This window comes from Colletes latitarsis, chromosome 6 (assembly GCF_051014445.1).
Source record: "Colletes latitarsis isolate SP2378_abdomen chromosome 6, iyColLati1, whole genome shotgun sequence".
Lineage (NCBI taxonomy): Eukaryota > Metazoa > Arthropoda > Insecta > Hymenoptera > Colletidae > Colletes > Colletes latitarsis.
Genome location: NC_135139.1, coordinates 22,541,318 through 22,569,010, shown reverse-complemented (window position 1 = coordinate 22,569,010; position 27,693 = coordinate 22,541,318). Strand labels below are relative to the sequence as shown.

The 27,693-nt window shown below is 34.2% G+C and overlaps 5 protein-coding genes across 11 annotated transcripts; 2 read left to right on the top strand and 3 right to left on the bottom strand.

Moving 5' to 3' along the window:
* Positions 1 to 64: 64 nt before the first annotated feature.
* On the bottom strand, positions 65 to 10,751 carry Not1 (CCR4-NOT transcription complex subunit 1). 2 transcript variants are annotated; one of them, XM_076766103.1, is made up of 18 exons: positions 10,267 to 10,751; positions 9,486 to 9,698; positions 8,936 to 9,370; positions 8,550 to 8,846; positions 7,519 to 8,462; positions 7,282 to 7,435; positions 6,203 to 7,204; positions 5,597 to 5,920; positions 5,164 to 5,526; positions 4,801 to 5,091; positions 4,473 to 4,715; positions 3,976 to 4,392; positions 3,350 to 3,613; positions 2,926 to 3,143; positions 2,640 to 2,846; positions 2,429 to 2,555; positions 819 to 2,347; positions 65 to 738 (listed from the first exon to the last, which is right to left on the bottom strand). In XM_076766103.1, the coding sequence occupies exons 1-18, from the start codon at positions 10,366 to 10,368 to the stop codon at positions 660 to 662; spliced, it is 7,209 nt and encodes a 2,402-aa protein (XP_076622218.1). In that variant the 5' UTR covers positions 10,369 to 10,751; the 3' UTR covers positions 65 to 659. The 2 variants fall into 2 exon arrangements, with proteins under 2 accessions (XP_076622218.1, XP_076622219.1); XM_076766104.1 differs by having other exon boundaries at positions 2,435 to 2,555.
* A 682-nt stretch (positions 10,752 to 11,433) lies between these two features.
* Positions 11,434 to 14,238, top strand: LOC143342385 (putative RNA polymerase II subunit B1 CTD phosphatase RPAP2). 3 transcript variants are annotated; one of them, XM_076766193.1, is made up of 7 exons: positions 11,487 to 11,502; positions 11,671 to 11,941; positions 12,050 to 12,164; positions 12,227 to 13,402; positions 13,470 to 13,627; positions 13,705 to 13,875; positions 13,943 to 14,238. In XM_076766193.1, exons 2-7 carry the CDS (start codon positions 11,880 to 11,882, stop codon positions 14,115 to 14,117), a joined length of 1,857 nt encoding a protein of 618 aa, XP_076622308.1. In that variant the 5' UTR covers positions 11,487 to 11,502; positions 11,671 to 11,879; the 3' UTR covers positions 14,118 to 14,238. The 3 variants fall into 3 exon arrangements, with proteins under 3 accessions (XP_076622309.1, XP_076622310.1, XP_076622308.1); XM_076766194.1 differs by having other exon boundaries at positions 11,434 to 11,941; positions 12,054 to 12,164; XM_076766195.1 differs by lacking the exon at positions 12,050 to 12,164 and having other exon boundaries at positions 11,434 to 11,941.
* A 19-nt stretch (positions 14,239 to 14,257) lies between these two features.
* Nelf-b (negative elongation factor B) lies at positions 14,258 to 17,131 on the bottom strand. The gene is made up of 7 exons (XM_076766196.1): positions 16,095 to 17,131; positions 15,847 to 16,014; positions 15,650 to 15,775; positions 15,300 to 15,569; positions 14,938 to 15,222; positions 14,646 to 14,846; positions 14,258 to 14,576 (listed from the first exon to the last, which is right to left on the bottom strand). Exons 1-7 carry the CDS (start codon positions 16,701 to 16,703, stop codon positions 14,418 to 14,420), a joined length of 1,818 nt encoding a protein of 605 aa, XP_076622311.1. The 5' UTR covers positions 16,704 to 17,131; the 3' UTR covers positions 14,258 to 14,417.
* A 106-nt stretch (positions 17,132 to 17,237) lies between these two features.
* LOC143342387 (coiled-coil domain-containing protein 102A) lies at positions 17,238 to 20,792 on the top strand. Of its 4 annotated transcripts, XM_076766198.1 has the most exons (8): positions 17,239 to 17,540; positions 17,767 to 18,115; positions 18,230 to 18,503; positions 18,582 to 18,807; positions 18,904 to 19,113; positions 19,207 to 19,451; positions 19,552 to 19,637; positions 19,708 to 20,792. In XM_076766198.1, the coding sequence occupies exons 1-8, from the start codon at positions 17,430 to 17,432 to the stop codon at positions 19,728 to 19,730; spliced, it is 1,524 nt and encodes a 507-aa protein (XP_076622313.1). In that variant the 5' UTR covers positions 17,239 to 17,429; the 3' UTR covers positions 19,731 to 20,792. The 4 variants fall into 4 exon arrangements, 2 of the variants coding, with proteins under 2 accessions (XP_076622312.1, XP_076622313.1); XM_076766197.1 differs by having other exon boundaries at positions 17,238 to 17,540; positions 17,767 to 18,503; XR_013079792.1 differs by having other exon boundaries at positions 17,767 to 18,503; positions 19,515 to 19,637.
* LOC143342384 (uncharacterized) lies at positions 20,746 to 27,171 on the bottom strand. Its single transcript, XM_076766192.1, has 7 exons — positions 26,939 to 27,171; positions 26,262 to 26,363; positions 26,036 to 26,194; positions 25,578 to 25,968; positions 25,377 to 25,499; positions 25,140 to 25,295; positions 20,746 to 25,029 (listed from the first exon to the last, which is right to left on the bottom strand). Exons 1-7 carry the CDS (start codon positions 26,996 to 26,998, stop codon positions 20,822 to 20,824), a joined length of 5,199 nt encoding a protein of 1,732 aa, XP_076622307.1. The 5' UTR covers positions 26,999 to 27,171; the 3' UTR covers positions 20,746 to 20,821.
* Positions 27,172 to 27,693: the final 522 nt, after the last annotated feature.

Below are 27,693 nucleotides of genomic sequence, written 5' to 3'. Positions count from 1 at the left end.
TATAAATTACTACTTAACACTTAAAACAAAGGATCACGTAAACCACGTTTTAATTAATCAGCTTTATCTTCTTTCGTAGCTACAATTCTTAAAAAATTACATCAATGTATACTAGTAATTATGTACTATATTACAGTTTTCCAAATGCACCATACATTCTGCATGTACTCCCTAAATGACTTACGTAGCACAACATATTAATTTTGGTACTGACTCCATATATCACTTACTCATAATACATTTATACTCAGTTTAATCTACAAAACTCACTATTACTTTTTGAACACCCTTATCTTGACTTACTCTCCTTCATTATGATACGCATTATACTGACATTTGTGCTATAATATTACAATGTCATGGTAACATACGATTTCAAGTACATTGTTCGAAAGACACGTTTTGTGAGGTTGAATGTTCGTTGCTTTTTGATCGATGCAACAATATTTTTATTAAAATATTAACATAATAGTAGTCTTACTTATTCTAGCTCAATTGATACACTTAATATACGATTATTTAGTATCTATCCACCAAAAGTTAAGCCCAAAGTATAGTACATCTATTCGTACATTAACAACTTTTTACACGCGATTCTTATTAATTACGTTCCTTCGTTTTACTGTACATAAATCGACAATGAAAAATAAAGCGTCCTATCACTCTGGGATTTCTGGTTCCGGAGTGGGCTGCACTTGTTTTTGAACCATACACGATCGAGCTACTGACTCGAATAATCTGAAACAGTGTAAATTGAAAGATGAAACATATGTTAGAAGACGATATGATGAAATTGTCTCAACATTATGACGACTTACTTTTCAATTTCTGGTGCACAGTGAACAAACTCGTGCGTCCAGAATTTGTATGTTGGATTTTTAATCAGTTCAATGAAGGTAATAAGAAGACCCCATGGATGAGGTCTGTTTACGATAAGTCTTTCAAGAAGAACTCTCGTGATTTGTTCTTGTATCGCTTCGGTATTAGCTTCAGCAAACAAGTACAAAAGTGTGCAACTGAAATAATGTGTATGACTATTGGGATATCGAAGTTGATTCGCAATTGCATTTAAGAATAAATAACGCCCTTCTGTATCAAGATCGACTGCTAAATTCTGGAATATATCCATATGTGCAGAATGTGCGATAGTAGACATATTGGGTGTGTGTCCTTTGCTACGAATAAAAGCTATAGCTTGTGTTCCAACATAAAGTACTAGAGCATTCATTAATTGAATATTATAGCGAACGCCAGCTTCTTGAGATACTTGTAAATTACTGCGAAGTTCAGAAAGAAAAGTGACTGGAGCACGTGCTTTTAGATACGAATCAAGTTCCTTTTTGAAACTGAGAGGTTGTATCATCGACGCAAAATTGGTCAACACACGCGGAGCGTGTGCTATTTCTTGTAACATATCAACTTTCAGGTTTGGTGTAAATGGATCTGGTAAGCGCATATTTCTTGGAAATGCACTTAAAATAAGATTCCTCATCTGTATACAATTGGGTGGAATTACATCACAAAATCCATAATGATAATCACAAAGGAATTCCGGAAAATCGTGTAATAATACCAGTAATACTCTAAGAGTTCCTTTATACAATAAAGTAACAGGCTTTGCAAGTTCAGCATTTCGAAGATAAGGGGCAAGGTATTTGAATAAGTCAATTAAAAGCTGCGCGTACATTCCCCAACATTTTTGTTGCGGCGTAATCGCGAGCATACGTCCAATGAAAACTCTATGTGAAACTAGTTCTAGCCAAGCGTAACAAAACCCGGAAGCTTTGGCTGGTCTAAGTATATGCAAAGTATGACAGAAAGCAGTTAATACTTGATAATTCACTGCTTCTAATACAGGCTCAGGAGCACAAAGCTCCAAAAAGAGCATAATAAAGATTCTGTGATAAGGTAGTTGCTGGAAATCTGTTCCACGTATCTCATGATCCTGCAGTAGTACACCGGCTACAATTCCCAGAACCTTATTTAGCAAATTAATCTTTGTATGAGTATTTGTACTGTCGCCAGAATGTTTCACTAAAAGCGCGACCAAACGGACAAAAGCATCCAATGAATGGAAACACTTTGCACGAACAACAGATGGAGCTACATTTGTTTCGGCTAAAGCACGATAACATAGATCAACACACATTTGAGTGCTCAATTTAAAGAATCTTGTTATGAGGTCATCGGTTTTTAGAATTCCATGAATATTCATTTGATGGACAAACATTCCGAAAGCTTTTGTAGGATCACGAGCGTGTGTTGGGTTATGATGCATTGTAACCCATTCACGTAATAAATACTCCGTTTTTTCCATCAATCCAGGTGGATCATCGAAATCACGCGCCTGTGAAAAAAAACCGAATAATATAAATTGTAAATATATACGTTTGTTCTTGAAACCTCAAGAGTCGCAGAATTTACTTACTCTCACCTGCAGAATTCCAGAATGGATATGCGCCGTCGGTCCAGCGGGTGCTCTGTCCGCTAATACACCTGGATCATGATTGGCGCGCAACGAATCTATCAAACTTGTTAATCTGAACAATAAAATCCTGAAAATATATAAAACCTATTTTATGTATTTGTGAACTAATTTCTACGTTAATTAGTAATACTACATTGAAATTAATACTAACCCTTCGGGTGGTGCTCTATGATGCGCCATTCTAGCTAATATCTCAATAGTGTGGAACAAATCCGATTCAGTGACGTGTGTAGTTTGTCTTTCGTCAATTAAATAAAGCTGCACCAACTGCATAGCAAACGCTGTTGCCATAGCATTTCCAGAATCTATAGCTTGAGCCAAAGCTAAGTCATATTGTGGAAGACTAATTAAATGAGATCTAAAAATAAATAATTTGTTTGTATCTGAAAGTTTTAGTAAATACCGTATTTGAAAATATTTAATAAATAACGATATACCTTATAAGATAATCGACAGCCTCAAAATTGTATCGAAATTCTTCTCTACATTCTGTTAAACAACGAGTGACGTGTTTGTTTGTCCACTGCATGCCATAAGCACGTGGATCTTGAAGACACTTCAAAATACGTAAATGAAGTTCTCTATATCGCAATATAATTTCAGAATCTATCACACCGCTTGAAATTGTAGGACCATCTAATAATCCTTCTACAGCCTGAAATTCAAGACGGATAGTTTGCATACATGCTGATCACGTGTAATTATTATATTTAAAAATATTTAAATATTAATTGTTCACATTTCGAAGCCGAATAGATCGCAAAATGATAAAAGATTTTTCGATTTACATCGTCATAACAAATTTGAATGTTGGACTTGATTCATTATTTTAGCACATCTTCTGTAATCTAAACAACTTACTTTTTTAAGTAATGTCATAGCAGCGCCTGCATCTCTTGATCTTCGTGTAAGGATAATAGATTCTAGCAAACTATGAAGGGCGCCATGTTGCGGGGGAGGTACAGCTGGACCCATTGCAGCAAGTAATACTTCAACTTCAGCTGCAAGCTTTTCTAACATAGCTCCAACTTCATCGTTACTTACTGCTGCCGCGTATGCAGCTACCTGTTGTGCAGTTGCTACCGCAACTGCCGGATTAGCGGCAAATGCAGTTACAGCAGGTTCCTCCAAGAAAAAAAAATTATTTCAAATATATAACAAACACTATGGTACAGTAAAACCTCGTTAATCCAGATTAATTGGATTAGACTAGAATATAATGTTTGTTCCATCAATAAAATAACTTGTCTGTCATTCTAAATCCTGCAATCCTGCGTGCCACGTAAAATATGAACTTTACCAAATTAAATGTATCCAGATTAGCGAGAATTTACTGTACTCCAGCACTCAAAATATTTTGACCGCTTGAATATTTTAATGCTGAGGAATTCGTCTTTTAAGTTATGAACTCTACTGTATTATCCAACATTTGGATTAGCAAGGCTCTACTGTGTAAGAATTAGGAACGTACGGTGTAAAACACTTACTGTGACGGGTTTTGGCATTAATAGAGCTTGCGTATCGCGTTCGGAAAGTGGCAAAAATCCTGGAATATTTCTTGCAAATTCTTCATAAACAGCCATTTGTTGAGGTGTCACACCTCCTACTTTTAGTCTAATTTGCTCAGGCATTCTCTCTGCTTGATATTTAGCTAAAGAATCACAGTATCTTCTCCCTTCCTGACGTGCAATTTTCCGTAATTCAATCTCATTCAGTAAACGCTTATCCATTTCTGGAATAGCCTTTTCGATAGCAGTCTTTTGTACAAATGCACAAGCAAGCTCCATGTTATCAGTAGCTACTACATTAGCTGCTTGTTCTGCAAGTTCTTTTTGCTGTGGAGTTGTGCCCATCATTGCGGATAGAAAGGCTTGTTTTAAATTTGTACTAATTGACGCCAGAACCTAAAAGAACGTATAGCAAAGGATTATTACATAGGAATCATAGAATCAATGTATGTATATAAAAGTTTTTAAAAACTTACCTGATCACGGCAAGTGATCATAGCCATTCCAGCAGTTAAGTTACGAACCATGTGTCTTGCCGCTGTTCTCATTCGAACTTCCTCTGGATCTAATGCAAAATCTTTTCTTACAATTTGCTCACTAGTAGTTAGAGCTATTTTAATTGAACGGTCAACGACAGGATGAATCCATTCTTGAATTGCCCTTTCAACAGCTGGGCGAACGAACTGCTTTAAATGCGGGTGAGTTTGGAACAATGGAAGCTAAAATTTGTATTAATTAATTGTAACGGATATAGTTAATATTATGTAAAAATTAAATAAAAACGGAATAAAAATCAATTTATACCTGATTATTAATGGTGATATGCTGAGAAATGTTAGCAATGCTTGTTACAGATATATCCATATAGTTGAAGCGCGGTTCTGGTGGACCAGTAGGCAAAGATGGTGTTGTATTTGCAGGAGGTGCTTGTGAAACAATTGTTCCAGTTGTAGTAGGACCAACTAATTCTTCAATAGGACCTTGTGTTTGTTGCTGATTGTTCTTTGCTTCAGATTTCTTATTAGGATGTGATAATTGATATTCTAAATTCCGTAATTTTTCTGGATCTTTCAAATAAAGCGCAGGCTTCAATTCCTGTGTAAAATAATAATAGCATTATTAATTTTGAATATAATATAAAACAAAATTTATTGCTAATAAACTCACACCAACATCGATGCTTAAATTCTTGCAAAGTACTTCAATTTCAAATTTTAAATTTAATTTTAAATCGGGTTCCTGATGAAGTTCTGCCAATACATTCATGATTGCCATTGTCCAAGGATTAGGTGGACGAAACACTCGACTTTTTGCGCAACTTTCAAGTACTTTAGCAACAAAGGGGACTACATAAAGAAGCTCTTGTTGACCTTTATGATATGCTTCAACAAGCAAACTTTTTAGATCTATATCAATTTGTAAAATAGGCCTATTTCGGCCTAGAGTTAACATTCCTAACCAGTGACCTAAATTTTTTAGAAGCGATCGATCAGAAAAGTTCGCTATTCCTTTATCACTTCGTAACAAAACCTGCAATCAGAATAAGGAATAACACAATGCTTTAAAAATAATTGCATGCAAAATAAAATCCTTCAAATACCTTTATGTTTCTAAATGTTTCCCTAGTAACCATTTTATTTACTTCAGGTAACTTTAAACAGTCCAAAAAATTTGAATACAAGGCATGGAAATTTAGTTCTATGCTTGCACGTTTCATTACTAGATACTGAGCCATCCAAGGCCAATACTCTTCAGTGACAATTTCCCGAATTTCATCACATTTTTGCTGTAAATTAAGCTGGCTAAGATTGTTGAAAATGAATGCTGTTTTATCTTGTAAAGCCTCTGGTGGTGTAGTAATCTTTTCCTCTTTATCTGTTGCTACTAATAATGTATCAATATTTGTTGCATTGGCAATTGAAGGCTAAAATTAAAAAGGAAAATGATAAAAACCATAAAAATAGTTATATTATGTAATGAATAATTTAATCCTTTCACTGTTTAATAAAATTATGAAATATGATTTAAAAAATAATTACTTTTTTTTTTATTATATTTGTTATAAATAATCCAGAAAAACATGTTTCTATATTTTTTTTGTATTGTTTTCGCATATTTATATAAGTAATTAGTGCATCTTATGTGATGAATTCTAAGGTATGGAATATATAGCAGGAGGGTTCAATAAAATTTAAATTTTACTTACTCTAGCTGAGAGAGATGTAGTGGGTGTCGTGGACGATTTTGCTTGAGTGGTACTTGTCGTTATAGTTGTTGTTGTGATAGTCTTATATGGTGTTGTAACAGGTGCTAACATAGCTGCTAAAGTTTTTGGGAGAACTGGACCTTGAGGTCTTGTAGGAGGCTCCTGCCCCTGTAATCCATATTCTATGTACTCAATTAAATGAGGTGGGAACTCACTGAAATGCTGAATTGCCCTGACGTGCTCACAATATGTTTGGTAGTCTTTTAAACGACTCTTGAAACGATCCAAAGCTGTTATGCCAAAATAATACATCTTGCTGCCTTCTGGTTTCCTAAGAGCATCCAAAACAAATCTCAAAGCCAGTCCAAGTGTCATATAGCTATTAACTAAGCCTTTTTCAATGATTCCACCAAATAACTGTGCCGTGATTTGCAATTCTTTATCGGGATATTGAGGGAAAAAACGATATTCCTCAAATAAATTCCGTAACATGCAATTAAATACCTCTCTTTCTCTTTTACTACCAGAATCTTGGAATTTTTTTAACATATCAAGAACTTCGTCAATTGATAAAGTAGGATGTGGTGGATGATTATATATACGTTGGAAATAGCTATTCGCTTCATCCTCAATTTCTTTGGAAACATTTTGTGTCATATCAGGAAATAAATTTGAAGTTTCGGGTATTCTTGCTTTCTCAATGCCCGTTGGTGGACCAAGGCGACCTAATCCTCCAATCGTTGTACTACTAGGAAGAACAGATGGTCCTTGTGTACCAACTGGCCCTGAATGCAATTGAGAAGATAATGGCAACATTGGAAATGGACTTGGAGAAGGCCCCATAAGGCGCGAAGGAGAACCAGGCGCTGATACCAAAGGTCCAAGAGCACCGGGTAAATTGAATGCGGAACTGCTTGGTGGTCCAAGACTGGATCCTAGACCCATAGATGCAAGACTTGAACTCAAGTTTCCAAGTGGATCCACTTGTTTGGAAGAAAATAGCTACAGAATTAAATAGGATGTGTTTTCATATGCAGTAAAATATAAAAAAATTATTCATATATAATTATATTAGTTACCTGTCCGCCTAATGTAGCTGGATTAAATGGCTCTAATCCCCGGTGTCTTAAAACTCCTGGTGGTGGAGGTCTACTCATTGTAGTTTTACTCAACATTAAACTGCAGTTTTGTACCATACCCATTATTGCCTCAGAACATTCTTGAGAAACACTCCTTTAAAAGAAATATATAAAAAATGGAAAAGTGTTCTTAAATGTATAAAATTTTTTATTTTAAAATTTGCACATGAGACATACCCGGCACACACTTGTAAGCAAGCAAGCATAGTTGTTAATGTTTCTTGTGGAAGCTGACTTGCTTTTGGAACTGTAAGATCTTCTTTTATTCCAGGTCCCATTACTTGAGGACACCGCCGTTGTAAAAATTTTACACAAGCAGTAACAAAAACCTCTCCTTGTTCTCTGATTTTATCCGTTAACCACTTTTCTAATTTTAAATATTCTCTTCTTGAAGCCAAACAAGCTAAGTCAATAACGAATGGATATGACTGAGCAGTGAGTAAATGAGTCAATGCTTTAAGGTCTTGAGCAACATCAAGAATACGAGATAATCTTGTTTGGTCATGATCTCCGCGTATATACCACTCTGCCATAGCATGCATGATAATAGATTTTATTTTAACAGTATTTCCATGCCATGCGTGATGCAAAATGACAGCAGAGTTTGGATGATTTCCAAGAAAAATAGGCATTAATGTACTAAGTAATTCTTGTCTCAATATAGTGATAGGAGCATTAATCTGTAATAATGCCAATACAAGGACATCAGGACAGTGCTGAATGGGCCATTTGAATATTTCTTGAACTGGTCCATATAGTCCTCTTTCTGCCATGTGTAGGAGCAACTCAACTACATTTAAGGATCTCCAAGTTTGTGCTTCCTTACTGTCACTTTCCGGTGCCGCTTTTAACACATCAACTGTCACTGAGTGATACGGGTAATCAGCAAAGCAAAATATATCAGGACACTTCAGAATTTGTTGTACTATAGAGAATTGTCCTTCTACATTGTCCCAATGACGATAAAAAAGTTCTACAGGAAACATATCTGGTGGATATCCTTGATGTTGTAATCCCATCCTCAAGCCTGTGATAAGTAAACTCAATCCCTGCCTATCTTTAATAACAAACTCTGCATGATCCAACTTAATTATCACATCATTCCAAGACAGTGTAGATTGCTGAAATAATAATACAGCATAATATTTAATTAACGCAACATACGATAAATTATGAATACCATAATCATATCAACTATTACTACATACAATTTCTTTTAAAGCTTGAATAAAGATTTCAACATTCCATGTAACAGGAGCAGCATTGTCAGCAGACTTTTCTTTATTTGCATCTTGTGCAGCTCCTGAATTACCCCAAAATGATTGTAAACCTCCAGCATCATCAAGGTTATTACAGCTACGTGCCATGTGAGCTAAAACTCTTGCAGCACATGCTGGAGATATTTCTCGAGCACCTAGGCCAGCTAAGGCTGATCGACATTCTTCAACACTGCTAGTAAATCCATATCCTAATTCCATAATCAATTCTACTAGAGAATTCCCATCCTGAAAAGCATACATTATATGTATTCTAAAGATTAAAATTCGAAGTTTAACAAAGAAACTGCACAATGACAAACATTAATTTATTTTACCATTTGATTAACAGCCATGTTTAATTCAATTTTGGCTTGCGGAGTTTCCCCGTTGTCTGGATACAAGAGTGGTGCTAGCACCACTGGTACCAGCTCACGGGGAAAATCGCGCCTTAAATTCTTGAGAAATTTTTCTTTTGCTTCCGATGAAAGGCCAAATTGATTGGCTGAGTGAAATGCCTGTGATAATATAAGATGTAGAACTTCAGGCAGTGAATCGTGCAAACCTTCCTCGTGATGTTTATTGCTTGTCTCAGAGTTAATATAATTTTTTATCAATTCAGGTAACTGCTTTTGTACGTGCTCTAAAGCTAATGTACAAATTTCAGTATTCTCAGAATGCAGCAATCCAATTGCAAATGCAACTTCTTGCACCAAAGTTAAACCAAGTACCTTTTTCAAACGTAAAAAAAACTTTGGTGATGGATTCAAAGTCTGAAAAAGTGAAGTTAATTAAAACTAATTTCCCAAGTATGACAATAAAGAAAATTTGTTAATATATGAAAACTTGTTATGGTAGTTTAACCTAAATAAAAAGTAGAATAAAAACCTTTTGTTGATGAAGTGGGTGGTCTATAGCAAAACACAGATTAGAAATAAAAGAGGGTTTGCTAAGAAGATTAGTACACTCTTGCTTTAGAAGTTGCACTTGAAAATAATCTTTCGCACTTAATTCTGGTGGCTCGCCTGTTGAAAAGTCGATGCACGAGAGCAAAGAGCGCAGCAAGTGTCTGTCTGCCTCCAGACCCTTCCACTGCACCAGCTAGAATACAATGTGTTTTAAAATAGACTGAACTATCATATATTGAATATTTATATAAAAGGAAATATATAAAACACAAACTCTGAGGTATAATTAGATTTTTAACAATAGAAGTGCTAAAAGGAGGGTTGTAATTCATTTCAAAATAATGCGAAGCAAAATATGTATTTAAAAATTGATTTAGTTACTAAATAACTATATTATTATTATTATTATTGTTATTATAGATAGAGAAATATGTGTTGAGAGACCTAAAAAAGTTTCATCGTTCGAAATGATACGTTGGAACACAGACAAATCACGGAAAGAGGCTAAGTTCAAGGTGTATTTTATGCCGCATGAATACTAAATTATCAATAATTATTAATAAATATTTATAGTTGTACACAAATTCGTGCATAATTTTTTCTATAAAAAAGCTTATCTTAATGAATAAAATTAAATGAAATTGGTAAAAATGTTCACAAAGCATATTGCGCTGTTTCGAGGACGGCGTGTGATGAACAGAAAAGTGGAAGGGGTGGGCATAAGAGATGTGGTAGAACAACAGGTTTTTTTGTCTACTTACAACTGATATTTCTTGGCAGCTGTCCCGAAAATTTTTCTTATTTAAATTCGCAACCAAATAACTGATTTGTGACAAAGTAAAAGACAACGAGTCCAGGTTCATAGTTCCATGAATACGACCTCGAAAGCTTCAAACGTGTTTGAAGCTTTCTTCGGTATCCACGAATTGCCTCCCCGGATTCTCTCCTCGTTAAAAGCATGAAAACTACATTGGCACAGTCCTGCGACCAACATCGGGATTAATATTTTGAAATACAATTTCAAACTAACGTCATGGCGAGCACAACAAGATAATACTGAAAACGTAACACCACTTCAAGATCACACCATACAATCAGTCACACTCTACTGGTCTCTTTTTCCATTTACTTCAGTAGACCTCTACTTCTACAAGACAGCCGGTTCAGTGTTTCTTTGAATTACCACTAGAGTGTGTTATATGTTATACAGTTACACTAAATCTATCTATTAAATTTTTGACCTTTATAATATTAATTACAATGCAATAGTAATACATTTTTATCTTGCATACAAGGACGAATAATATATAGATTTGATTTTGTTAAAATTAGAGATTGTATATGACAAACAATAAAATTACATTTGCTACTTTTTGATTAATACTAAAACAAGCTGACCAACGTTACTACAATCATCTTTTGGATCTTGAAGAATACAAAGTTTACTAGAATATGGTCCAATTAATAATAAACTATAACTTATTAATTTAACCAAATTATAAAATTGCTTCACGTTTATGTTTAAGATAGGCTATTCATCGAAGAATTCAATTATTAATTATTAAATATGCATCGTTGCATTTTGATATTGAATTTCAGTATATCCAGACATTACTAGATCTACGATGCATAATTAGTATTTTTCATATTTTATTTAAATAACATACACAAATAATAAAATGCAGCGATACATTTTTAATAAATAATAATCTGTTTACAGGATTGATTACCTGTTATAAAGTTTAAATAACATTTATAATTTGATAATATAATATCACAGACGATGTATACGAATAGACCTTCCACCTTATGGACTTTCGTGGCCCAATCTGACTGCCATACCGACCTGAAAATTCGGAGGTGATTTTAGGTGGGCAGCACCGATCGGTAGCGCTCAGCTGTTTACTGAAACAAAAAATCAATACTCCTGATAGTTCATGGGATTTCTAGTGGAGAGATGCAAAATAAAAGTTATTAGTTAAGGCTGGTCTACGAAAGTACTAATAATAAACATTCTTTGTTATAAAATTAAAAAATTATTATTTGGAATAATACAATACTTTAATTTTATATAATAATTCTTTAATTTTATAACAAAAAATGTTTATTCTTCGATCTTGAGTGAAGTCGAGATTCGAAATTGTATGATATTGACGCGAGAACAGACTTTAGCTGTTCAAGATCAAGAAGGAAAGTGGAGCTCGCGTAACATGGCTCGTTCAGTAGATCAGTCATTCGTGTCTCCGTTAGACGCTAAGGAAGTTCGTCGTTACTAGTGCACTCAATCCGCCACACTGCTCTGGTCGTACCTACGGAGTAAAACAGATTGTTTAAAATTACATACACAGCTATCATTTTTAATTATTGTTCCGAAATGGCAACGTCTACGCTAAAACAAGAACCACCAGAAAGAAAAAAAGTTAAAAAAAAAATGAGGTAAGAATTGTTTTATTATAAATATAACTGAAAATGTATTTGTTAATGTAAATTAGATATTGGAAAGCCTTTATGACGCTTTTTTAAACAATTACGATTTTGTTTAAGCAAGGCACAAATGCAGTTAGCAATAATTAAAAAGAAACAATGTGATGCTAAAGCTTTAACAATTGTTGAACAACTTTTAGAACCTAATATTGATTCTCAGTGGCTTTTGTATAATGTAAGTAATATAAAATAATATTAAAGAGTTGCTCATCAATATTTATATTATTATTTTCATAGTTAAGATATATTAATAAAAATCATATGGAAGATGTGATTGAAGAAAGATCTATAATTAAATTATGTGGCTATGTATTATGTTCTAATGCATTAACAACTGTAATTGATCAAAAGTATCATATTTCAACAAGGAAAAATAAAGTTTATGATGTAACTCGTCGTAAAAATTTTTGTACTTCCCGGTGTTATGGAGCTTGTAATTACCTTTTGGAACAAATGTTAACAAGTCCACTTTGGCTTAGAGACAAAGAAGAAATACCAGAATTTAAACTTCTACCAGCAAAAGATGAGTTAGAAAGAAGTACACCTGGAGATGAAATTCCTTTGTGGAATACAAATATAACATTACATTCTGATAGCAAAGATAAACTTGTAGAACTCAATGAAATATGTAAAGATTCAAAAGACAAACCTCTCAATAAGGATGTTATATTTGATACTCATAATGAATGTAGCATATTAGAAAGTTTACAAATAATTAATAAAGCCACAGAAATAAGTGATAGTATTCAAGAATCAGAAGAAATTAAAGAAAAATTTTTAAAGATTTCTGATAAAGATCCTGAATATGTGAAAAATGAATCCATTCATTTAAAGGATACAGCTAATAATTCTAAACAATGTACAAATGATACTTCTATCAAAGAAATTTCTACTTCAAGAAATAATATCTTATTTGATTGTATATCTCAAGATATTAAAGAACTAAATAATGATGTTACTTGTCTTAATGAAGGCAGAGATTGTAATAAGATCAATAACGAAGAACAAACTAGATTAAGTGAAGTATTAGAAACAGAATGTAATATAACTGTTATTAAACAAAATAGTAACCATCTTGTACAAGAAATAGAAAATAAAAAACATACACAAAAACATCATGTTAAGGAGAAGCAATCAAGCGAATTTTATAATCTTACAATGCATATTGAGTGTAATGTAAAGGAGTGGATTACTGAAGACACTCTTTGTTTATTATCAGGTGAAGAAGGCATTAAACAGCAGTTACTAGATAATATAAGGCAGCATAATAAATACTTGCATTTATGTAAGAAGTTAAATAAATTGCAATTACAAGATGAAAAAGATGATCGTATAGATTTAACCAAAAGTACTTTAAAACCTTTACCACATTTGTCTGTTCTTCAAGAAGAGGGAAAGAAAATAGAGTTAAAAGTAAGCATAATCAATATAACTTAAACTGTATTTAATGATTATTGGTTCATATAAAGATCATTTTTAGGTACGAGCATTCTACAAAGGAGATTTGGTTACAGAAACTTCAAGCAAGATCACAGATGATACAGAAAAGAATGAGCCTATCTCAGTGTTACCTTTAATAGATACACATACACCCAAAGCACTTCGACGTCGAATTTTTTTGGATAAACTTCATAGGATGTAATGTCATTCTTAATTTGTATATATTATTATAAATTTATATTTTTTTGAACATTAATAATTATTTGTTTTTACAGATTACCGGATTTAATACAGGCTCTAGCTGGTAGTGGATTACCACATTATACTTATACTAGTGAGAGGAGTGCTTTAATTAAAGCGTTAGTTAATACTTTTTCATTATCTGCCACAAACATTACTTTTAAAACTGCTGAATGGACTCTTGTTGGCCTCATTATTATTAAAATGTGAGTATTACAAAATAATACAAGTTCGTTATTCTATTAAATACCATTATTTCATTGTATTTTTTAGGTTAGGCATGATAGATCCACAGTTGAAAGTTTTACTGTCCAGGAAACAGGCCTCAATGTATGTTTCAATGATTTTAATGTCATATAAATTGGATTCAAATTATTTAGATAGAATAGTGGCAGAACTAACTAATAACACAAAAATAGTAAATATAGATGATACCATCAGTTTCTAATATATTTCAATGTTTTTAAAGCGTATTTATGTTAGTTTTCAATTGACATTACAATGTAATCATTTTGAAAATAAATGTTTTTGTATTTAGTAGTTAATGAAAATAAAATAAAAATAGAAAACACATATTGTCATGTGATTTTTCACAGTTGTATGAAAATATAAAATTTGTATTGGTCTTTCAACTTACAATTTAAGTAAGGTAAAACATACAAAATATAAAATACAATTGCTTGCAAGTAAGTTTACCAAGTCATTTTTTTCAATATTTTAAATTTCAAAGACATGCATTCTCTGGTTTTTACAACGAAGATGGTGTAGGTACACCAGTGAGTGGAGAAGGTGGACAATCAAGTCCTAATGTATCCATTTGTACTGCTGTTCCTAACTGATCTTCCGCAGAACGACTTCCAATTTTATCACGTAAAGCTTCATAGAGATTATGCACAGCTTCATTGTGCTAAAATGATAAATATAGATAAAATTTATGTATTATTTCTATTTTGTTTTTTATTTTAAATAACAGTACCTGACTAGTTGGTTGAAGTGCTTTCATTAATGTATGTAGACGAGTTGGTGGTAATTTTGGATGAATGTACCAAAGTAATTTTAACAAATGACGTGTAACATTGTCTCTGCCTAAGCCTGCTAAGAAAAATTCATCAAATATGACTGTACAAAATGATTCATTAGAGAATTCATCGGCCATGTTTAATATTAACAAAGATACCTATAAAAACATTTGGTTTTATATAATATAATTATATTTAAGTAATTATATTATTTATAGATTATTCAAGTTATAAATTATATAGCTTTACCAAAGTGTGTAAAAATGGATCTTCGAACGCACGTTGCGCTTGGCAATTTGGTAAAGTGGCTAATACTCTCATTAATCCTCTAGCATCACCCCTTCCTCTTCCTACTCCACCTCCTCCTCCTACATGCAATGCATAATACATAGATAAAACCGCGGCAACTCCTGAGAGTTGTGCATACGCTTGACAAGCATCAGGAGGTGGACCAGAATGTTCTATTATAGCAATTGCACTTTCTCTTTCATCAGGTGGAAGTTTACAATTTAGTTGCCTTATTTGATCATCTACCTGAAAAATAAATTATTTATTGTTGATTATGTTATATAAGTTTGCAAGTATTTATCACAATATACACATTAATTTACCATTAAAGACATAAGTGCTGGTAGAAACTTCGTAACCACTTGACTATCCAATTTTGGTTCCTTGAAATCTTGTGAATCAATCATTTGCCAGGCAGACAAGCCTAATGCAAGCATTCTTAGCAGTAACACAAGAACTGCATTTTCTCTAGGCAATGATTCACCGTTTATTAAATGAAGTGCAATTTTGATTGCACTGCTAGCAAGAAAGTTTACTGCATATGGATCACATAATGTCATGCTTAAATCACCTAATACCTGTTCTTGTCCTCTCTGTATAAAACTGTAGATCATTTCACTTTCCTATTGCAATATGTGTTAGTATTATAAAATACAAATATAATTTGCTATACCTTAATACTATCCAGAAAACCTTGTAATTCACGTGAACGTTTAATGTCAACATTTTTTTCTCTAATACATGCATCAAGGCACCATGTAAATTTATGACATGGATCAACAGAAATAATGTCTTGTACCTAAATATTAATTTTTTGATCAATATATTAATTTTATGTAATACTATATAATAGAATCTGATTTAAACTACCTCTAAATCGTGTAAGGCCATCAATAATTCAGCCCTTAATGTACAATAGTGTATATTTTTTGTGCGTAAAAATAGAGTCCTTAAGAACTGTAGTACCATATCATATAACTTCACACTATGTCCAATCATATGAGCTAGTTTTTGTACTACCTCACCTTGTCTTCGTACCTAGTATAGATTTTTATATTTTTAATGAATCAAATTTTATACATTCTAATGCTCATTGTAATGTATACACCCATATATACCTTGGGAGAAGGTGTGAAGAAGAGACTGTTTAAGTTTCTATGATCAAACAGAATTTGTTCCTTTTCAATAATATATCTACTAAATAATGGAGAAACTTCATCCCCAAATAGACTTTGATTATCTTTCCAAATTTGTCGTTTTACTTCTGTGTCTGCATCATTATATAGTTCCTTTTCTCGAACAAGTACACGTAAATACTTATCTTCTATGTGTGGTGTGTTTCTTAAAATACACATGACAACAGGTCTTAGTGCTGAAACTCTTACAGCTGGAAAACTTTTTGATAGTAATTCTTTTAGTCTTCTATCCCCTGCTGAACCTTTGTCAGCTCTTTCCGGTCCAATTTCGGTAATCCTTTTTACTAATTTTTCTCGTAGTTCTTCAAGAACTGATGCATGGAAATCCAATCTTCTCACTCCATGAAGATCAAGTAAAGGTAACATAGGCCGTAATGATGGCAACAAAATGCCATTTTCTAATTGAAATTCTTCAATTGCTTTTAATGGATCTGTACAACTTGTTAGAGCATCCCTTAAAAAAACTTGTCCAGGTATACCAAGATCCTCCAAACCACTTCCAGTTTCACAATTATTTTTTACAGTATTCATTATTATCCTCTTTCATACAATGTCGTTTTTCACGAATTAAGTGTATATTTACAATATTGTATTGATTATACAAAAATTGTGGTTAATCTATAATACAAATATTTCTCATTTTTTATTTAGAAATACTTCTACACTTTTACTTGAGTCTTTTTCTCTAATCACTTTGTATTACTGTATACAGTTGCACATAACTTTATATGATGTCTGAATTTATTCTAACTTGTTAGATATTTAGTATTATACGAACGTATGTATGTATGTGTCGATGACAATAAAATTATCAATATTCTTTTTGATTATTATTAATTAATTAATTTATGTAATAGCATTCTTTCCTTAACGTATATTAATTCGTTTACTGTTGCATTGAGCCATAATAAAAAATAAAAGTAAATAAGTGTAGTAAGGTGAATACTTGTTAGTATGTGTGTATACACGTTTTCCTTCTCTTTCTACGGGGTACCTAACTATAGAACATCTATATGTACATTATGTATCTATATATGTTTATATATAGATAATACGAATGCAGCACCAGATGAATATATGTGATGTATGAAGATTAAAATTATACAAAAACTGTACTTAAGTTGCAATTATTTTGAATATGATACAAATAAAAGTGTAAATAAGATATCGGAATTAAATTATCTATAAATTCATAAAGTGATCTCATAATTCAAAAGAGAATAGAAAACACCATTATAGGTTACGTTTTCATTTACTATGGCACAGTCAACAACTAGTGGAACGTCTTCCCGACGATATATGAGAGATCACGATGATAGTGTATCATCCTCGTCGCGTTATGTGGATAGTGACTGGGAAACCAAAGAGGTAGTTGTTTACTATTCTTTACTTTTGTCACTGGATTATTTGTTTCTATTAGTTTATATATAGATCCAGTTATATTTTATATATATTAAATTTTTGTTATACTGTTAATGAAATAATAATATACATTCATTTCGATACATGATTAATATTATAATAATAAATAATGCATTGTAACATGTTGCCATCATGTACTACTTTAATTTATTTATTAGAGTAATATTGTTAGGCTCTACGACAAAGAGAACTTGAAGAAGCTCGAGCAAGAGCAGCTCAAATGGAAAAAACAATGAAGTGGTGGTCAGAGTGCACGGCTAATTGGCGAGAAAAATGGAGTAAAATACGCAATGAAAGGAATATGGCAAGAGAAGAAGCAAAGATGCTTAGAGCAAAATTAGAAATTGCTGTAAAGGATGCAAATGGTTATAAACACGAGTGTCAAGAACTTGAATTACAAAATGAACAATTAAAAAAGGAAATGGAAAAAGTACATACAATATTGTTGAAGCATGCTGGACAATTTGACCAACAAATTTTCACTGTCTTAGAATCAGATCCACAATTAAGAAATACATTAGGTATAGATGAACTTTTAAAATTTTACAATAATGTAGAACAGAGTGAAAGTATAAATCCTCAGAAGGATTTACTCACATGTGAAACTTCATTTGAGGAATCTAACATATGTTTAGGAAGTCATAATATTTTACCAGACAGAGACATTGAAGAGTATGTGTTGCAAGGGGCAGTGCCAAAACACAGGGTTGAATTATACAAAGAGAATTCTATTAATTCATTGGATAAAGATATAGCAAGATTAGTTACAGATGCTAGTTCTGTAGAAGATAATGTAGAAAAGCATCAGTCTTCATCACAAACATGTAATGATGAATTTTCTGCACAAAAAATGTTAGCTCTCCAACATAAATTAGATGAAGCAACAAAAATTATTTCTACAGAAAGAGAGTAAGAATATAAAATGGCATTTGTTTAGTTTTATTTCTAACTTGTACTTATTTAACTGATTTAAAATCTTTTTATCAGAGAGAAAAATTCGTTGCATCGTGGTATAGAGAAATTAAAGGCAGAAATAATACAGTTGAGAAAACAATGCGAAGAATTGGAAGAAAATAAAGCCCAAGCTATGAGAGAACTACTTGTATTAAAAGATCGGTTTCAGATTGAGCTTAGTGATGTACAAGCTGATTTAATTGATGAAGCTTCAAGCAGAGAAGGCATGAATCGTCGTTTGTCTGAGCTTAGAGCTGAAGTAAGTTTTATCAATAAAACATACACGTATATACAAGCAAGACAAATATTTAAAACATTATTACTTTTTTATTTTTTGTTAATTATATAATTATAGTTAGAGAAGCTTCAAGCTGAAAATGCTGCAGAATGGGGGAAACGGGAACGTTTAGAAACAGATAAAATTTCGTTGGAACGAGAAAATAAACAACTTCGTAATGAGTTACATGATTTACAAGAAAGAATAGAATCTCGACGAACGCGTCCAGTTTCCACATCTGATAGTGATACAAGACAGTTGCAACAAGAACTTCTAGTGAGAAATACGGTTTGTATCGTGAACTAACGTCTGATTTTCATTTAAATGGAATATATTTTTATTGTACCCTTATATTTATTGATGAAATTAAAAAATTGGCAGATATTAAAAAAATCTTTGGAGGAGAAAACAACAGAGCTTTTGCATGCAATGAGGAGATCAGAACAGTATGAGGCAGAAGTGAAGAGAGTAAGATTAAGAGTAGAAGAATTGAAGAAAGAATTAGCTGCAGCTCAGGATGAAGTAGATGCTGCAGCTAATAGTGTTCGTAAGTTGCAACGGGCGAATGAAGATCTTTTAGAACAATTAGAATCTGCTAATGTACAATTGGAGCACTTTCGAAATAGGTAAATAACAATAATACTGGTTGATACTTTTACAATATTTCATATTCAAATTTTTTTAGTTAGATTGTAGAACACTTACTGTCAATTAATTTGTTATCAGTACTGATTCCTATACAGTAGACGTAGGAATAGGAGAAAATATTGAAGACAAATTACGTACAAAGAGTGATGGAAAATTGGCAGATGGTATGTTACAACATTTTAATGTATGTTATAATTTTAAAATTAAAGTAATATTGTATAAATATTGTTTCAGAGTATGAATTTCAACAAGCCTAGTATTCACTCATTTCAATAATATTATATTTGATTTAAAATATGAATATTTGAAATGTGAAAAGCATTTTTTCCTAAATTTTCCAAAATGAGTACGTCAATTGATTTAATAGTTCTTTCTAATTGTATAAATGACTATTAAGGATATAGGCAAGAGTAATTTATTTAACAGGTGAGCTTGAGTAATGGTAAATCACTGCCTATTTCAGTATTGTATTATTGTTTAAAATTATTAGGATATGTTTTTAGATTTATATTACTTACTTGTTCTTTGTTCTACTGTATATACTTAACTTTATATGTATATTTTTTCTTTTGCTTTGAAAGTATTTTCTGTATATCCATATATGTAAAAAGTTTACATTCCAACATATTATTTTTTAAATATTTTTATTGCATGTATATAAATATTGTATATAGGTAAATAATATATGTAATTATAAATTTTGCCTCTTACCTAAAGACTGGTGAAGTTGAAAAATGAGTGATGATGTGTACCATCTATGATACCTGATATTTATAATTTACGATTCCCACGGTGTCACATATACATGTAAAATAGGTAAAACATGTGTGCGTGTATCTATCTATGTTACGTAGTAATTATTATATTAATTTTAAGTAGAAGGATTAGTATTTAAATTTGCATTTGTCTGTAGTCAATTTAATGAAAATATTCAAAATATATATATTTATCACTTGATGCAATTTACAGTTGAAGGAGAATAGAAAGCAGAACTTTTTATTTGTGGAATATGTGTTTTATTGATAAAGTATTTATGGATAAATACTAGTAACAGATGTAGCATTATTAAATTGATAATGACGTACATTCAGTACAATTACCTCAATAAAAATGATATATACTATGTATGTATGTAAGAGACAATAGCACTATGCGTATATTCATAAAGTGTATGAAGGATCATAAATATTTGTGTTTGTAATTAATGCAAAAGATAAAAAAGAAAAATAGTCTAAATTGTAATAAAAAGTATGTCTAATGTTAGTAAACTATGGAGTAATGTACGAAAATAAAATGAGAAGGAAAATTTTCCTAAGCAATATGAGATTTCAGAATTAATAATATTCAGTTAACATTTCACAGGTGTACCATCGGGATGTGTTGGCATTTTAGGCTTGCAAATTTTTGTCCTACCATTAGAACCATACACAACGTTACACGAGAATGTGAAGTATCCACAAGTAGAACTTTTAGTATAATAGCGGTGTTCATACTTCCTCGGTGAATTTTGACTACCGTCCATTTTACCAGCAAAGCTGTTTGTTACTGTGTAATAACTTGATTTTATTGGCACGTTAGTAGTAGGTTTAGAGTACTCCATGGATGTTAGTTGATTTTTAACTCGAGGGAAACCATGTTTTTGGTGTTTATCTTTAAATAAAGTATGATCTTTGGCTAATTTTTCATGAGTGGTTTTAAGTGACCTGACTTCTGTAATAGGTGATTTATTCTCATGAGTAATGTTTGGTTCTATTGGAGTTAAAGAAACTGTTTGAGATTGAGATTTTCCGTCACCGTGAGCAATAGTTTCATCACCAGCTATGGATGTTACTCTACCACGAAAACCGGGTGGAATTGTGTATCCTGGTAACGATTGTCCAAGTTGAAGTGTATCACCAGGCTGTGCTGTGTTGGAATCCTGGTTCACACGGACATCATATCGATTTCCAGTTGTAAACTGTATTATTTGTGATTGATGATCACTATTATTTTGTTCCGCGATATAAGATTTCGATTGTTTCGAAGTCATTGAAGTTTGCATTTGCGAGGTATCATAATCTTCTCCATCATATTCTTCATCGTATTCGTACATGGTATCGTCTACATGTGATTTTTCAGAAGATTGATTTTGATTATTAGCCCCATTCTGAGATTGTTCTACCGTTACGTTAGTAATAATTATTTTACGAGAACTCGAACTTGTTTGTAAACCTTGTGGAAGTTTACCTTGATTATACTCATAATCAGTGTCTGACGATAAATTTGTTGCCTCGCTCTTATTATTTTTTCCAATTTGTGGAATATTATACGGTTTAAATGGATGGAATAGCTCTGTATCTGTGCGGTTAAAATTAAACGGTTTTCTAGAAGCTATTGCACCAGATCCTGATCCTGCCTGCGCAGCACCGGTATACGTAATTCCATATTGGAAGGATCCTTCAAGTTGAGATTGAGATTGACCTCTATTTGTACCACTTTGAGCGGAGGCTGTTCCGCCTCCGCGGAAAGGTCTCGAATGTCTTTCAAGTTTCTCATCTGTTTTAAGATATGGTTGAAAACCAATTTGCGCTTGACTTGAAGTACTTCCTTCGCCATTTGCTTGGGCATCTGCCATTCCACCTCTTGTGCTTGCTTGTACTTGAGAATTAGTACCATGATTCCAACCACTGCTTTGTGCACCCGTCGATGTAGCACCGGATTCAGAATCCAGTTGAACTTGCGTCTGACTTTTTCCATAACCACCCGTTCCTTGAGAATTACTTGTAGCACCATTTTGATCACCGCTAATTTCAGTTTGAGCACTTTTATTAACATCACTGCTACCAGCCTGGGCCGAAAATGATCCAGAGCCACTGTACGTACCTGTCACTTGAGATTGGGCTGTACCTTGACCTTGTGTTCCTTGAGCCGATGCACTAGCTTGTGTACCTGAATCGGTTTGTTTTACAGAACTAGATGCTTGAGAATCAGAATTGTCATCACCTGTGGATGGAAAACTACCGGCTTGTTGATAATACTGGGAAATTTCTCTAGTATTTCCTGCGGGTCCCATTTCATTTGGATACCGTACTCCTAAATATTGTTGTCTAACATTTTGTTCCGTACTTGGATATCGTTCAGTTCCTTGTCTATTAATTTCCTCTGATACACGCCCTCCTGTTATATCTGGTATAGTTTGACCTTGTCCAGTATGCCATGTCGTCGCACCAGGGTATTGTCCTTGTGATGGATATCCAGAAGGATATGTGCTTGGATATTTTTCCGCTCCAGGATACTGTGTCATAGTACCTCCAGGATATTTTAATACGGTATTAGGATATAATATTCCTGTTCTTCCAATATTTTGAAGATGTGTATTGTCAGATCCTACTTGAACACCAGGAGGATATCCGCCTTGTCTACCTTGAGTACTTTCGGGATAAGGATATATTGTACCATGATCGAGAGGTAAACCAGTTTTAATGGTATTAGGATAAACGCTTGGTTGATTAATTCCTGGAAGAACACCACCTGGGTATAATCCTGTACCACCAGTATCTGTAGAAATACCTCCGGGGTAATTTATACGATCGCCAGTTCCAGGATATGTACCAACCCCAACTGGCGTTATAGTACGTGTTCCTGATGTACTATCTCCGCCAGTTGATATTAATTGTCTATCTGACGGTGAAATACCACCAGGATAAGCAATACCACCATCAGCCCCTGTTGTCGTAGTTCTACCTACATTGCTATTGAGTGATGGACCTGTTACAACCATTCCAGGATACAGAACTCCCGGAATTTGACCTGGATATATTCTGGAATCTGCAGAGGCGTTCGATTCTGTTATAATTTGACCACGTGTAGCTCCCCTATCCGCTGTACTACCTAAATAGGTTCTATCACTATCTGGTATAAAACCGGGATAAGGACTAAATTTACTAGGTTTTATTGTGTTTTCTGGTCCACTGCTAGGATAGATCACACCACCTCCAGGTGCTTTACTACCAGGTACATTACCAGGATAAGCTATTCCACCTCCTGTCGTTCTGGTATCAGGTACACCGCCAGGATAAATTACACCACCTCCAGTTGAAGTACCAGGTGCACCACCAGGATAAATAATACCACTTCCAGTTATGGTACTACCATGTACATTAGTTGGATAAGCTACACCGCCTCCTGGTGTTTGAGAACCAGGTACACTGCCAGGGTAGGCTACTCCATCGTCTGTTGTTCTAACACCGGGAACACTACCAGGATAGGGTACTCCTCCGTCTGTTGTTCTAACTCCAGGAATACTAGCGGGATAGGCTACTCCTCCGTCTGTTGTTCTAAGACCAGGTACACTACCAGGATAAGTTACTCCACCTCCTGTTGTTCGAGTATCAGGTACACCACCAGGATAAACTGTTCCACCTCCAGTTGTCGTACTACCAGGTACATTACCAGGATAAGTTACTCCACCTCCTGTTGTTCGAGTATCAGGTAAACCACCAGGATAAACTGTTCCACCTCCAGTTGTCGTACTACCAGGTACATTACCAGGATAAGTTACTCCACCTCCTGTTGTTCGAGTATCAGGTACACCACCAGGATAAACTGTTCCACCTCCAGTTGTCGTACTACCAGGTACACTACCAGGATAAGTTACTCCACCTCCTGTTGTTCGAGTATCAGGTACACCACCAGGATAAACTGTTCCACCTCCAGTTGTCGTACTACCAGGTACATTACTGGGATAAGTTACTCCACCTCCTGTTGTTCGAGTACCAGGTACACTACCAGGATAAACTGTTCCACCTCCAGTTGTCGTACTACCAGGTATATTACCAGGATAAACTGTTCCACCTCCAGTTGTCGTACTACCAGGTACACTACCAGGATAAACTGTTCCACCTCCAGTTGTCGTACTACCAGGTACACTACCAGGATAAACTGTTCCACCTCCAGTTGTCGTACTACCAGGTATATTACCAGGATAAACTGTTCCACCTCCAGTTGTCGTACTACCAGGTACACTACCAGGATAAACTGTTCCACCTCCAGTTGTCGTACTACCAGGTACACTACCAGGATAAACTGTTCCACCTCCAGTTGTCGTACTACCAGGTACACTACTAGGATAAGTTACCCCACCTCCTGTTATTCGAGTATCAGGTACACCACCGGGATAAACTGTTCCACCTCCAGTTGTCGTACTACCAGGTACATTACCAGGATAAGTTACTCCACCTCCTGTTGTTCGAGTATCAGGTACACCACCAGGATAAACTGTTCCACCTCCTGTTGTTCGAGTACCAGGTACACTACCAGGATAAACTGTTCCACCTCCAGTTGTCGTACTACCAGGTACACTACCAGGATAAACTGTTCCACCTCCAGTTGTCGTACTACCAGGTATATTACCAGGATAAAGTGTTCCACCTCCAGTTGTCGTACTACCAGGTACATTACCAGGATAAGCAACTCCACCTTCTGTTGTTCTAGTGCCAGGTACACCGCCAGGATAAACTTCGCCACCTCCAGTTCTTGTTCCACTTGGTACATTGCCATGATAAACTATATCACCTCCTGTTGGAGTATCAGATACACTAATAGAGTAAATTATACCACTGCTAGTCGAAGTAGGGCCCAGTATAAAAGCGTTTCGATAAGTTATACTATCTTATTTGTTACAATACCTGGGGGAATAGTATTTGGATATATTTTTTCTCCTGGTGTAACGCCACCCGGATATGTTGTATCTACTCTAGTGCCAGGGTGAACTATTCTACCTCCTGATTGTCCGATCGTAGGGAAAACATTAGGGAAAGTATGAGTTCCACCGGTTGCGGCTCCTGAAAGAACATATCGGGATATGTTCGATCATTTTGATCGATTTCTATAGGAACAATTTTGCTTTTGTAGAATACCAGTACCCGTGGTGCTCGGAAGTTGGACGAATCTATCCGGTACGGCTTCGCTAGTATATTTTGGGCAATCTTCGCATCCAATACCACTCGATGACATACTTTGCGCTTGACCCATACCTCTATTTCCACCTTACGACAGGTTTAAATTTTTTGTTTCGCGTGTAAATCAACCGATAAATTAGTATGGAAACCTTTTGAAATACTCACTGACAAGTGCACGGGAGGATTGTTGAGTGGCTTCGGCTTCAGCTTTGCCTTCGCTCTGATCGTTATTACCGATATTTAAATACTGAGACTGCGTCTGTCCTCGAAATCTTCCTCGAGGTTGTTGCTGTGTTTGACGCCGTATACGAGTTTCTCTGAATTTCTCATTTAACTTTTGCCGTTCTTCAAGCATAATTTGTCTTTTCGCTCGACTTATCAAAGGTGTTAAAACTACGTCAGTTATTCTTCTAGTTACGATATCGTTTTCATCTTGCGGAATCACATTGGAAAAAGGATCTACTGTTTGTACCACTATCGGTATGGTACTTTGTAGTAAAATAATTTTTCGTCCCTGACAAAAATCAACTATTCTGCCTCCAGCTATTCGCCAAGCCTGTAGAAAATAAAGCAATATTGTTCTTATAAAAGTAACATTATTGTTATAAGTAATATTGTTTTACCTCTAATTTTGTTAAAGCTTCCGTTGATGCATACAGAACTCTTGATGTTTGTTTTCGTTGTTGAAATCTATTTTTTGAAAGTTCTTCTAGACCAACGCTATCTTCCAGGTTTTCCAAATAACAGTCGTTTTCTTTTTTATCTTTGTACGCTTTGAAATACTGCAAAAGATCCAAAATGAAAACAAGTATCGTTCACATAAATGTCGTAGAGAGAACCATATATTACCGTTTCATGATCGATGAATGTCCACTGTTTCTTTGGTAAATGTATATTCGCGATATGTGTTTCGGAATCGTCGTAAATGGAACGGTCGAAGCGCGTCTTCTCCTGCAAACAAATTATTCGGATTGTAAAATGAATAGAGCAGCGATCGAAATAAAATACAAAATTTTAATAGGAAAGATAACAGTGCAGACAATTTGAGTTTATTAGTAATAGATATATTGTTACAGTTTTCAAATATCTAACGTCAAACAATTTTTATTGAGAGAAAATGAATGAGTTGGATAATACTCTCTTCAAAAAAAGTAAAACAAAAAAAAGACACGAAACAGAGGAATTTGGAATGGGCCGAGCTATTTCCTATCAACTTATCACACGAACTTTGATCTTCAAATCTTTCTTCCAAGCAACTCTAGTCGTTAAATACTTAATTTGTATCGATGAATCGAGCTGATTGTACGCGAGTCGAAGGGAGCCATGCAAATAAATTAACAATTTATTCATTCGTGTACATCAAAATCTTTCGTTACCGGTGAATCGTTACCAATGGAGATCGTTTATCGATCTGTTCCACTGAAATATTGAAAATAAACTAACAAATCTGTTTAAATGGTTTTATACGCTTCTTCGTGCAAGTGTCATTTAAAAGCATAATGAGAAAAAAATCATTGACAACTTACGTAGTACCTCGAGAGTCCTGTTCCCGAAGAGAGGATCAGGATAATAAGGATCAGCCGCATGGCTGGAGCCTAGTTTGAGATCTTCTCTGCGACTGTTCGCGTTTATTTGACGATAATCCTGATAGGTTGAATCGTCGACTCCCACCAGACACCTTATTCCTTTTCTTCTTCCTCTTCTTCGGCTTACTTGTGCTCGATCTTGCGAAGAGATCAAGAAGCACGAGGATTTGGATTAAAACGAAGAAGGGGGAACGGTTTGATAGGGAGAAATTCTAAGAAGCGCGGGTATGTAAATTGTGATGTAAGTGCGTCTGCACTGTTGTAAGTGTTACGTTATCTTGTGTCGTCTCGCGATGTCCGGATCTCGTTACCGGACTGGAACGCGTCTATGCGCATTTACGAAATTACTCCTTTGCGTACAGTTGCATTTCATTCGTAATCAAGTCAAAGTTGGAAAACGATTGCAACAGGTCGATGACATTTTTCGTAAAAAATATGAGAAGCAATAATGGAAATCTAAGGTAAACGGAAACAAATCATTTCTCTTAAGTACAAGGTGATACAGCTTAATATATTGTAAAAGTACGATACCGATACTCCACAAATACATTGTTCAAAATAATTACGTGTAGTCGTTACCAATAAATGCATGGTATTTCGTTCACCTTTGATATTTGTATTTACATCATCGAAACATGGGATTCCCTCGTTGGTTTGAGCAGCGATTGTAGAATTTCGATGCGGACATTCGTATC

What these genes read in the sequence shown, in the direction of transcription:
- Nelf-b (XM_076766196.1), bottom strand. Translation starts at nt 16,703, where the DNA reads ATGAATACTGTAAAAAATAATTGTGAAACTGGAAGTGGTTTGGAGGAT. An exon ending in TCTTCACACCTTCTCCCAAG is followed by an intron (nt 16,015 to 16,094) that starts GTATATATGGGT and finishes AATCTATACTAG; the next exon opens with GTACGAAGACAAGGTGAGGT. An exon ending in TGGCCTTACACGATTTAGAG is followed by an intron (nt 15,776 to 15,846) that starts GTAGTTTAAATC and finishes ATTAATATTTAG; the next exon opens with GTACAAGACATTATTTCTGT.
- LOC143342384 (XM_076766192.1), bottom strand. Translation starts at nt 26,998, where the DNA reads ATGCGGCTGATCCTTATTATCCTGATCCTCTCTTCGGGAACAGGACTC. An exon ending in CAGGACTCTCGAGGTACTAC is followed by an intron (nt 26,364 to 26,938) that starts GTAAGTTGTCAA and finishes ATTTGTTTGCAG; the next exon opens with GAGAAGACGCGCTTCGACCG. An exon ending in AAGCTTTAACAAAATTAGAG is followed by an intron (nt 25,969 to 26,035) that starts GTAAAACAATAT and finishes TATTTTCTACAG; the next exon opens with GCTTGGCGAATAGCTGGAGG.
- Not1 (XM_076766103.1), bottom strand. Translation starts at nt 10,368, where the DNA reads ATGAACCTGGACTCGTTGTCTTTTACTTTGTCACAAATCAGTTATTTG. An exon ending in ACCCACTTCATCAACAAAAG is followed by an intron (nt 9,371 to 9,485) that starts GTTTTTATTCTA and finishes TCACTTTTTCAG; the next exon opens with ACTTTGAATCCATCACCAAA. An exon ending in ACATGGCTGTTAATCAAATG is followed by an intron (nt 8,847 to 8,935) that starts GTAAAATAAATT and finishes TATGCTTTTCAG; the next exon opens with GATGGGAATTCTCTAGTAGA.
- LOC143342387 (XM_076766197.1), top strand. Translation starts at nt 17,430, where the DNA reads ATGGCACAGTCAACAACTAGTGGAACGTCTTCCCGACGATATATGAGA. An exon ending in ATTATTTCTACAGAAAGAGA is followed by an intron (nt 18,504 to 18,581) that starts GTAAGAATATAA and finishes TCTTTTTATCAG; the next exon opens with AGAGAAAAATTCGTTGCATC. An exon ending in AACTTCTAGTGAGAAATACG is followed by an intron (nt 19,114 to 19,206) that starts GTTTGTATCGTG and finishes AAAAATTGGCAG; the next exon opens with ATATTAAAAAAATCTTTGGA.
- LOC143342385 (XM_076766193.1), top strand. Translation starts at nt 11,880, where the DNA reads ATGGCAACGTCTACGCTAAAACAAGAACCACCAGAAAGAAAAAAAGTT. An exon ending in CTCAGTGGCTTTTGTATAAT is followed by an intron (nt 12,165 to 12,226) that starts GTAAGTAATATA and finishes TTATTTTCATAG; the next exon opens with TTAAGATATATTAATAAAAA. An exon ending in GGCCTCATTATTATTAAAAT is followed by an intron (nt 13,876 to 13,942) that starts GTGAGTATTACA and finishes TGTATTTTTTAG; the next exon opens with GTTAGGCATGATAGATCCAC.